Source organism: Solanum pennellii, chromosome 10 (genome assembly GCF_001406875.1).
Source record: "Solanum pennellii chromosome 10, SPENNV200".
NCBI lineage: Eukaryota > Viridiplantae > Streptophyta > Magnoliopsida > Solanales > Solanaceae > Solanum > Solanum pennellii.
The window spans coordinates 7263123-7275326 of NC_028646.1; the positions used below are offsets into that span (position 1 = coordinate 7263123).

At 30.9% G+C, this 12204-nt stretch overlaps 1 protein-coding gene and 1 pseudogene across 1 annotated transcript; one reads left to right on the top strand and one right to left on the bottom strand.

Annotated features, from left to right (window-relative positions):
* The window catches only part of LOC107032237, a 4519-nt pseudogene extending 322 nt beyond the window's left edge, over positions 1-4197 (top strand).
* Positions 4198-5262: 1065 nt separating this feature from the next.
* On the bottom strand, positions 5263-7019 carry LOC107032739. Its single transcript, XM_027912102.1, has 4 exons — positions 6516-7019; positions 5811-6314; positions 5649-5705; positions 5263-5607 (listed from the first exon to the last, which is right to left on the bottom strand). The coding sequence occupies exons 1-4, from the start codon at positions 7017-7019 to the stop codon at positions 5263-5265; spliced, it is 1410 nt and encodes a 469-aa protein (XP_027767903.1).
* Between the last annotated feature and the right edge of the window lie 5185 nt (positions 7020-12204).

Below are 12204 nucleotides of genomic sequence, written 5' to 3' on the forward strand. Positions count from 1 at the left end.
GTGCTGACTTCAACTTTGATACTGATCAACCCAATAGAATCATCGATGAGTATTTTCCAGGGAATTCTCCTGTCACTAAAGCTCGATTGGCTGAAGCTTTTAAAGCAAAGGTATGGGGTGACAATCAGGAAGATGCATACAAGTTTGGGATTCTATATTATATACATGAGTTTATCATGTCCGCAGAACCTACTACAACAACAATAGATAGGTAAGACTTTGATCTGGTTGAAACAGGTGGATTTATGGATTATCCATGGAGTCGGAAGGCTTTTAATGAACTTGCTAAATCCATAAACAACAAGATAAAGCCATGTGGACAGTACTACAGAATTCAGGGCTTTCCACTTCCAATGCAAGTTTGGTTCTATGAATGTTGCTCGTATGTTGATGACAAGATTGCTGTCAAGGTTTCTAGTCACATTCCTCGGATTATCAATTGGGTGACTAAGAACGACCATCCTCGGTTTGATTATTTCATGAAAACAATTTTTAATGATGCAGATAATCCGGTATGTATTTACTTACTACAATTTGTGTATTATTGAAGTTAGTATACATTGACTTACTACAATTTGTATATTACATTTTTATTATATTGACTTATAATTTTCCATGATTATGCAGATTAAGTTCAGAAATATTGAACCAACAGCGATGGAAATTAAAATCCTCCAACTTCCACCGTCGACAGACCAATCAATTACTCAGGGCCTGCAGACTGATCACAATAAAGTTATAGATCCGGATGATGATTTCCAAAACCCGCCCAGTATAACAAGCAGAAAAGGAAAAGAAAAAGTTATTGAATGTTCTTCACCGATTAGGAAAAAGAAAAAACAATCTGTTACAGTCATCTCCATCAATAAATCTTCAACAAAGGCAATTAAGACATACACACGAAGATCAATGGCGCGCAAAGCCACACGATCACAGTCCATCAATATCAACAGTGTTGAGAAACACAGTGATGCAGGTACGTCACACAACAATAAACATGGAGAGCAGAAAGGTGTACAAGACAGAACACAAATGGGGCAAATCAAAAAGTCAACAAGCATTACCATTTCGCGTGATGAATTTGAAGCATTCAAAAAATCAGTAATCAATTATACAATTCAAACATATGTTAGTTGCAAAGATTATATACAAGTATTAATAAAATATGCACCTTTTTCACATAGGTCAAGGACAAGTTCGCTGATTTGAGAAAAATGCTTGAAGACAACTTCAAAACAGTGTGGGAAGCCATAAATTCCAAGGAATCACATGTATAAATTTTTTGTTTTAATTATTTATATACAATATAATATATACTAATGAATAAAGTTGTATAATTATTTTCAGGTTAACGTCGTTGATGATGAGCAAGAATCACCCGTCGGAGATTTTCATCACCAGCCCACATACACTCCACATGAACCCCAAAGTCAATCTGCAAATTTGACAGATCAAGAGGTATTATTTGGCAATATTTATACATTAATTCAGTTTATACACATATTGAAATGAAATAAATTGTATATAAGTAAATTCAAGATTTTTTATTTTTTAGGTGTTAAATAATGAAGAACTATATACTAGTATAGCTCAAATTAGTATAAATCAACATATTACTTATTTTTATATAGAATATATTACAACATATTTTCTTATATTGTTTACATTTTTTTCAGGCTACATTTGAAGATGTCATGCAAGAAACACATATCACTCGTGTTCATCAGTCAAATACCAAGTCTTCACAGTTAGGTGCACAAAAAAAATCGATGGGTCATCCAAGTGAATTAAAAGATCATGAGGTATCCGTAAATGATTATATACATTTTAAAATTTAGTATAATGGTTTATAATCAATTTGTTAGATATTTAAGTTATTATATTCTGTTTAAGCTGGGAGATAACTTGAAAGAACTAAACCCGAATTCTACACTGTTGGATCAAGTTGTTTTGGGTGATAATTTGAATGATCTAAGTGGTACTGCCTCACAAGATCAATTAGTGTTGTATGCTACTGTGGATGCCCAGCAAAATGCCCAAAGGGAAACTGAAAGTAGCTCAAACAGTCGGGTAATATATAACATATACAATGCTGCATCTCATGAGCGTATTGCAGAAGCAGAGGAGTCTATTATAGTTGCAGCGCCTATACAAATGGTATACATGCCTGATTCAAATCAGGAAACAGTTGTAACTGAATCACAGGATGAATTGGCAGACCATCTTCTTCCAAGTGTGAACACACTGCAAAACATTGTATTACAAAAACAAGTTGAAGCTGAAGTAACACCAATGCCAGCTGTTAGGCATAGACGTCCAGGTCCATTCAACATATCTCCATACATGACTTCGCTTGGGTCGGATGCTGGTAAGCAACAATTATTTATGTTTACATTATCATAAATAAGCATATTGTTTGCATGATGTAAATATTTATATACATATCTTTTCAGGTAGTTTGTCCCGACAACCAGTTGTGTTTTACATGAAACATTCTTTTGTTTCATTGTCTGATAAGAAAGAGTTTGATTTGTTTTCAAATTTTTGGATATGACTGAAAGAAGACTTACTCGTCAAGCATTAGAAAAAGTAACATATTTATTTATTTTGTATACACTTGTATTTTTAATTGTTTGTTTTGTGTAGTTATTTTGTATTATTTATAATAGGAACTATGCGGAGGATCGCTATAGGAAAGGAAAGGCAACATTACAATTGTTTAATTTTGGTGTAGTGACAATTGACAACAAGAATTGGTTCTACAATATCGGGTTTGAGCGCCAGTTGATTGATAACTCGGTATGTTTCCGTTTTTACTTATTAAAAATGTTTAAATTATATGAAATTGTATAATGTATAACTTATAATATTATTACTCATTATATCACAGCACATAGATGTCATATTCTACTATATAAGGAAAAAAGCCAAATACTCCAACATCAGCCCATACAAATTCACAAATCTATGTTGCAATTTCAACTCTGTTTTTCTAAATGCTTGGAATGCATATTATGGAATAAAAGGTGACCTTTCTAAGGAAGTGTTAGACGAGATGATTATTGATTACATTAATGGATACAAGATGCCAGCGTATGCACCATGGCACACAGTCGATGATGTATTCATCCCAGTTAACTTAGAAGGCAGGTTACATTGGATTCTGATTGTCATATCTTTCAATGATCGATGCATCANCAGTTGATTGATAACTCGGTATGTTTCCGTTTTTATATTATTAAAAATGTTTTAATTAAATGAAATTGTATAATGTATAAATTATAACATTATTACTCATTATATCACAGCACATAGATGTCTTATTCTACTATATAAGGAAAAAGGCCAAATACTCCAACAGTAGCACATACAAATTCACAAATCTATGTTGCAATTTCAACACTGTTTTTCTAAATGCTTGGAATGCATATTATGGAATAAAAGGTGACCTTTCTAAGGAAGTGTTAGACGAGATGATTATTGATTATATTAATGGATACAAGATGCTAGCGTATGCACCATGGCACACAGTCGATGATGTATTCATCCCGGTTAACTTAGAAGGCAGGTTACATTGGATTCTGATTGTCATATCTTTCAATGATCGATGCATCAAGGTGTATGACTCAATCAACAATTCTCTTCACCACTCATTTGTTGTCAATCACATCAAGAAGTATGCACAGCTTATACCAATGTATCTTGTAAAGTCTGATTTCTATATGAAGAAAGGTTTGGATATTGCAAGCCACCATCGATATCAAGGTCATACCGTATATGATTCCTTCGAAATTGTATATGTGGAAGACCTTCCCCAACAACCAGCTGCTAGTTTGTAAGTTCAAAATTCATTAAATTTATATTTTATTGAACATAGTTACACTTTAAGTAGTATAATAACATTTGAACTTTTTTTTCGTATAATTTTTTTAGGGATTGTGGAGTGTATGTTGCGTCATACGCGGAGTTTTTGAGTGACAGGAAAGACATTTCAGCAGATTTAGACCCAGAAGAAATTCGCCTTAGATACGATGCATTGTTGTGGAATTACGGCAATCAAAAGATACAAGCTGGAGCTGTCAGTGATAGTGAAGCGCCTTTAAAACCCGTCAGGAATCGCACAGAAAACAACAGTACTGAAACTATTACAATCCAGTAGTTTTATACCTTAGTTGTAGCATGGTTTTGGTTTTTAGTTGACATTTTAAATATTAGTCTTCGATTAACAATTTTACAATAACTTTTGTTTTAATTAACTCGTAATATCATTTTGCTTGTTTTGAACTATCATATCAGTGTTATACAAATATATGACACTATCTTTTATGTTATTTTGTATAACGTATTATATAAATAAATATATACATATACAATTAATTGTATAAAAACTACTTTTAAAACTAAGTGTCTTACATATATATATATATGTACACAGTTTTCTATACAAATTAATGCAATTACTATATTTTAGGCTAATAATGTTTTATTTTTTTTATAAGATCTTGTTGTTTACTGTTGAACATTTTATCATGTTGAGTATATATATATACAAATTGCATTTACGAATTTGTATAACAAAGATATCTGTTGTTCAAATTATTAATTGTATATATTTTATAGTCACACTTATTTTATTGTATAAGGTATATATTATATATAAGTGTTATTTTGTATAACGTATTATATAAATAAATATATACATATACATTTTAATTGAATTATTGTATATACATATACAATCTAATTGAATAAATATATACATATACAATCTAAATATGCATATACAATCTTATTGAATAAATATATACATATACAAATTGCATTTACGAATTTGTATAACAAAGATATATGTTGTTCAGGTTATTCGTTGTATATAGTATATACTAGCATCATTGTATTTATTAATTGTATATACATATACAATCTAATTGAATAAAAATTCGTTTTAAAACTCAATGTTTTTTATTCTTACATATATATATGCACAGTTCTTTAGTGTTGAACATTTTATCATGTTGCGTATATATATATACAAATTTAATTTACGAATTTGTTCAAATTAAGCATTGTATATAGTATATACTTAAACTTATTGAGTATAATAGTTACTTTTGTAGATCATACAACACACACATTAATGTACAACACATAACAAAATTACGACGTAGTTTAAGTAATATAAGTATACAAAAACAAAGATTTCAATTAAGTCATAATGCATATAGTTTCAATTCAAATTTAATTAGGAAAAAACAATCAACCTTAAACATCTTTTGGCTTATTCCTACACGAACGCCTATTGTGACCTGCCATTCCACATGTGCTACATGTATTTTTCCCCTTAATCCTCGATAACTCTCTTGCTATTTTTTTTCGAGGCTTACCCTTTGGCATGCCCGGAGGTCGTTTAAATTTTGGAGGTAATACGTCATCAGCAATAACGCTATCCGGAATCAACCATGCCTTTACATCCGGTAAAGGATCTATAGGCATATTATATGTCTTCAACATTGTCTTTGGTTTGTATAAATCTGAGCAATATTCATCTGGTGGTAGACTCTTCCATTTCAATACAGCCCAAGCATGTTCACAAGGTATTTCCTCGTACTGAAATCTTCCACAGGTGCAAGTTTTTTTTTTAGACATACTACAAAATATCTCCCATCATCATTAACATTGTGCACATATTCCGTTGACGGTACAACCTGCTCATTTATAAATACAATTAAATGAAATGCTGTTCATACTAATATATAATATACAATTAAATTTTACACGTTTCTAAATATACAATTATTCTTAAATATTACCGTCATTCTTGTGCTCAATGCTTCATTGTCTGCTAGTATGTCATGGTATTTTTCAATCAACGATGTGAATGTGCAGGTTGCCTCCTTCTTGTAGTCATGATTCCACCTTCCAAATAATAGCCGTACCTCTTCGAGAAATTCAAAAATAGGCAATTCTCTCGCTGAAACAAGTGCGGCATTTATACTCTCAGCAATATTTGATGTCATGTGCCATCCTCTATGTCCTTGTGCATAACAAAGAGCCCATTTTTCATATCCAGCTAACTCCAAATACTCTTTCACTCTTATATCTTCTTTTTCTACAGTATCCATTAACATATCAAATTCATTCTTTGTGCAAGCTTTTGCCATTGTATAGAATACACCAGATAACTTCTCATGAGATTTTCTAAACTTTTTCTGAACGTTATTCCATAAATGCCACATACAAGCATAGTGTGGTACATTACTGTATACATTTGTAACAGCCTTTATAATGCTCTCATTTCTATCAGACACAACACCCATGTTACTCCTCTCACCGTATGCTTCTTTAAGTTGCTCAAAAAACCAAGTCCACGCAGCATCATTTTCTGAATCAATAATACCATACGCAAGTGGAAATATATGTCCTACAATAATATCAAAATCATATATTAAATGTACATATACAACAGATTCACATATATACATATACATTATTACATATATATATATACCTGTGCCATCTGTCGTGCTTGCTGCAACAAATGTCCCATTATATGGACCTCTCAGATGACTACCATCCACCACGACTACTGGTCTACAATGATTGAATCCTTGTATAAATGTATTCAATGCAACAAATAGATACAAGAACTCATTATTCATACTCTTTTTCATACGTATATGAGACCCCGGGTAAGTGATATCCATCATATACAAATACGCCGGTAACTTTGCATATGATGCAGCTGGTGTACCCCTCAAAGCTTTCAACGCTTTCTCCCTGGCCCTCCAAGCCAACATATATTTAACATCAACTCCTAGATCAATCTTAACATCTTTTCTTATATCAGCTGGTGTATATTTACGCTTATGATCTACAAATTTAGGTTTCACAATCCCTCCTATTAAATTGCTAGTTACATGTCTTTGTGTATAAACTCTATCTTTTAAAGGACATGTATGATTTCGGTTGAATGCTCGAATTCTGAACATTCCAGATTTGTTGACATTAATGGCCTTCATTAACCATTCACATCCTTTAGAATAAATTCCACAGTGTAACTGCATTATATTTTTAATATAGTATACAAATTTAGTTTACAATAGCCAATAAAAACATTTATACAGTTTAAAAGTCACTATTTGAGAGGCACACTACCTTATTGAATTTGACCGAGTAGTTTATACTGAAATCTCTCTTTAATCGCATATTTTTCCATGACTGCTTTCAAAATTGATTTGTCCTTGTATACTTGATCAACCTCAACATGCTTATTAGATTCGTCTGAAATCACCCAAGTTGTATCAATCGATACAAATGCAACATTTGTATCCTCCAGTTCAACAACAATCATACCATGACAATCATTTTCTTTAACAGTTGCCAACACCCCCATCTCTTTACACTGAGAAATCTGTCTATCACATGAATCCAAAATAGTTATACAAATAGGAAATTTGTTAAAATCAATGTTGGCCTTTTTTAGCATTACGTACACCCTGACACCCATGTCATTGTGTATAACCATTCGTTTATTGCTTTCTTCAACCTTGTACTCAATCTTCAAAGTCTTATTATTCATATCAACACCAATCTGTTTGGCAATAGTAGTATAAAAATCAAGAAACGTTGAATGTTCCTTAAAAACTACTCCCTCTATAGTATAATCAATGTAACTATTTGTATCGTCCCATTTTCCAGAATGCATAACCAAAATAGCTAATGACCCCATTATCTGTACAATTATAAAAAGAAAAAATATATATATTTCAAATCATTCAAAGAGATCATATATGCAATTAATACAACAACATTTATACAATCAAATTACAGAAATTGATTTTATACTGTTATTCTTTTTAATATACAAACACTACATCTACAATAGTATATAATACTATCAAAAGTAAAACACATGCTTTATGGATATATACAATTATGAACAATGATTACATATTTTCGCTTACACTGAACTTATTTATAATATACACATACTGCGAATAACATATACAATTACATGAACAATATATAATTGTATATTACAAAATTTCAGCTTAACAAAATCATATTTTGAATTTTTTTTTTTAAAAAATCCACATCACAATAACGAACGAACACAAATCACAAATTTCTAAATCCAATTTAACATTGTATAGTTATTGCAATAATAAACATGAATGTTCATCGAATAAAAACTTACCTGTAATCGATTGCAAAAATTGCTGAACTTCAGTTTCACAAACAGCAAAAAAAAAATTATATTTTTATTTCACTTGCTGTATAATTCTTAGTTTTCTTGAATTTTTTTTTTGAATTTGAACGTTTAGCTTAAAAAAAGGGACGATTCCCTAAAATTGTGGCATTATCTAAATTTATTGTTAGCATATTTAACGCTTCAGTTACAAACCACTTTTTAAAATAAATTTGTATAAATAAAAAACAAAAAAAAACATTATATACAAAATTAAAGATACCTAAAATAACTAAACTATACTCATAGAATGTAATTAGGTAAACTATACCCATATAATGTTATTTAATCAAATAAGTTTGCCATATATGAAATTTTCCCATTTTTTAACGCCTCAAATCCTGTTGAGATGGATAGGCACATGAAGATTTAAATGCCCGAGAGAACCCACATATGACATGTACCTACCATGTGTTTAGCTAAGATAATCAAGAAGCTCTAATAAGTATATGTATAAGCCACAATGACAAAAGAACAACATATGTAGGCCCAAATATGAACAGGCCACAACTGGTAAGGAACCAATCATAACTCCATGTTATGCATTAGTCTAAAAGCCTCTATAAGATAGACAAACTTAGAGTAAATCAAGACAAGGCCCTCCTTACTTTTACCACCACACAAAACTAAAATAAAATTACTATAGACTCGGTAAATCCCCAAATCAACCTAGAGCTCATAAAAGTAGCTAATTGTCGTGTGCTCCTACTAAGGTCTGCTAGCTGGAGCACATATACATGTGGCATGAAATTTAGCGTCTCCCATAAAAGACGTCATTACGAATGAAAATAATGAATATGTATGGCAGTATCATGTGTAAAACAAGGTCTTTAATTAAATCAAGGATCAATATACAAATGCATAGCTCATAATAAAAGACCATATTTGCTTATTCTTGTGGGATCATATATGTTACATTTTTTTCTTTACTTTTCTTTACTTTATAATCTTTGTAAGGCATGTGATACAAATTACCAGCTGATCAGTGGTAAAAGAGTATGACCCATGCTAAACATTATAACCCTTGGAATGTTGTCCTCATAATTATATAAATCGGGCCAGAGACTGGCCCATGCTAGGCTTTCGCCTTTGAGCTGTCACCCTTCTATACCAATGCATTTGCACCTGGGCTGCCACCCATAATTATACAAATTACTTCACTTTGTTTCTTTAATTTTTGAGATTATTGTTTTGGCGGTCAAGCTCATTTTGGAGTTTAGAACCACGGACTAGTAGTAGAAGACATGAGAATAATAGCTTTAAGTCAGTAACAATGGTACAAGGATCTATGTAAGACCAACAACTACTTATGAGCATAAATGGCAAAATTGACTATAATTGACTAAAAGGAGAATTCGCCAAGCTTCCTGTTGTAAATATCATTTCTATACTTGAATGTGAACACACAAATATAGTGTGATGAACATGTACAGAGTAACTTGACACACTAAGGAGGGAAAAATATTGTTTATCAAGTTAGAGATTATACGCTGTCACTATGTTTCCTTTACTTAGGAACAGACCTTAGAAAACTCATTTCGTTGATAGTAATCACAAGTTTCAATTTTCATATCAAGGAATATGAAATATAATAGCCTTACATACCTTGTTGTACAACTCAGATATTACAATGAATTAACCTTATTCCTTTCAAATTATTAATATAAAATAAAACAATTAAATCTAGTATTAGTATCTAAACGACACATATTGGCTACTTAACCTCACCAAAATGATAGCTGGGCAGTAGGCCCATAATTTATTATACCACGGGCATTATTTGAGCTACTCTATTACATCTAGGGGTGTGCATTTGGTTTTCGGTTCGGTTTTATACTATTCGATTTGGATTTTGGTTTTTGGTTTAGAAGAAGTGTAACCCAATTTAAACAAAAAGAAATTTGGTTTGATTTGATTTTTCTCTTTTTGGTTTGGGTTTTTTCGGTTATGTCAATGATTAGAAATATAACAAAGCTATATTTGCAATTTTAAGAAAATTATATATACAATATTAGTTCTCGAACACGTACGTTGCACAAGTATCCCATGTTATTTAATACCAAATATTTCAAATGATATAATTATTTTAGAATAATTGATGCATTATACAATATTTAAAGGGTAAAAATGAGTTTCTGGTAAAACATTCAACTAAGGTTGCAACTTGCAAAGATCAATAGAATCTGAAGAATTTCTGATTGTATTGATAAAAACTTTTTCTTTTAATCATGTCGGATACACTATATTTGTTGGTAAAAAAAAGATTACTACTTCAATTATATGATTTGTCAAGATTGCCAAATATCTAACACTATATTTCCATACAAAATGAAAGAAGTTAATTAAAAAAAGCAATATAACAATAAGAAAAAAAATGACCAATGAATAAAAGATTACATAAGAACTATAAGATGTGAAAATATAAAGTGTAATGGGCTAATATCTTCTATTCAGTTTGTAAAGAGAAAAATTGTGTATATGAAAGGTTGTGAATGAATGTATTTAATTGTAGAAGCTAAAAAGTTTAGCAATTAAAGTCATTAAGAAGTGAAAAATAGTAAATTGTGACATCTAACCGTGTACTCTCTTCAATTAAATATTGATATTGTATGAATCTCTCCATATGCTCTAACCTATCTCTTCATATGCTCTAATGTTTAAGTTTTTTTAAACTAAAACAGTAGTTGTTTTAAGTGCTCAAAATTTTAAGAAGAGAATACTTTAATGCAACTCAATGATAATGGCAAAAGGAATACTCATAAATGCACTTCAAATTATTGCGATAACATTTTAGTAGTATGTAAAAAGTTTTCTGTTATGGAACTTAAATTACTATTTAATAATAATAATAATCAATAATAATAATATAATGGTATTATTGTAGTAACTCAACTATATAGGGTTATTTTGGTGTTTCAACTTTCAATTTTTTTGTTCCCACTTATAATAATATATATTTTATTTGTCTTTTGATTTTCAAACCATCATTTATTAAGTTGAGTATGTCTCGTTTGATCTAGAACGAAAGTGCAAAGTTCGGTAGAAGAGAAGAAGAGATAGCAGATGGAGCATTGATGGGGAGATTTCCTTCTAATAACCTCTATATCTTCATTTCTTTCTCATCCATTACTTTCTTCAAGAATGAGATAAATGGCTTGCTTTAGCATGTTATTCTATTTCGGTTTGTTAAATTATTGCCTCTGCTTTGTTACTATCATTATATCCAATAGTTTTTCTTTAGTTGTTACATGAAAACTTTAAACATGTAAATGAAATTTACCAACTAATGTGAATGACATGTCACACTACTGAGGAATTCACTTCGAAATGCCAGATTTCCTGACCAAAGTTTTTTAGCAGTCTTGCTGAGTTTCCAAAAAAAAAAAAAAAAAAATTGCACCACTACATCATATGGGAAAAAGGCACAAAGAATTTGTACTTAAGCGCATTATTATCTAAGTAGCTGCTGCTATTGTTCAAAAAGCAACAACAGGACGATGGAAGAAAATCTAAATGTGGGATAAGTTGACAATAAAGTATATGCATGATTTAATATCTTCTGAATCATGATACAATATACACACTAACAAAATAATGAGAATAAGAGTCCCACCTTGAGGAGTCCTTTGGTTGTGGCTATAGTTAAAGTATATGTATGTCCAAATTTTTTTGTTCTTTGATAATCTGCTTACATCATATGAGGATTAGTTCCTAAGCATTAACTACAGGGACTCACATATCCGAAATGAAGTGTAAAGTATTAATTAAGGTTTCCGCTAACATAATTGTCACGACCCAAAACCGAGCCGCGACTGGCACCCACACTTACCCTCCTATGTGAGCGAACCAACCAATCTAAACCCTAACATTTCAATATAATATCAACAGAAAGTAATGCGGAAGACTTAAACTCATTAATAAAAACCAATTCAATAACTTCTAAAATTCAACATCTA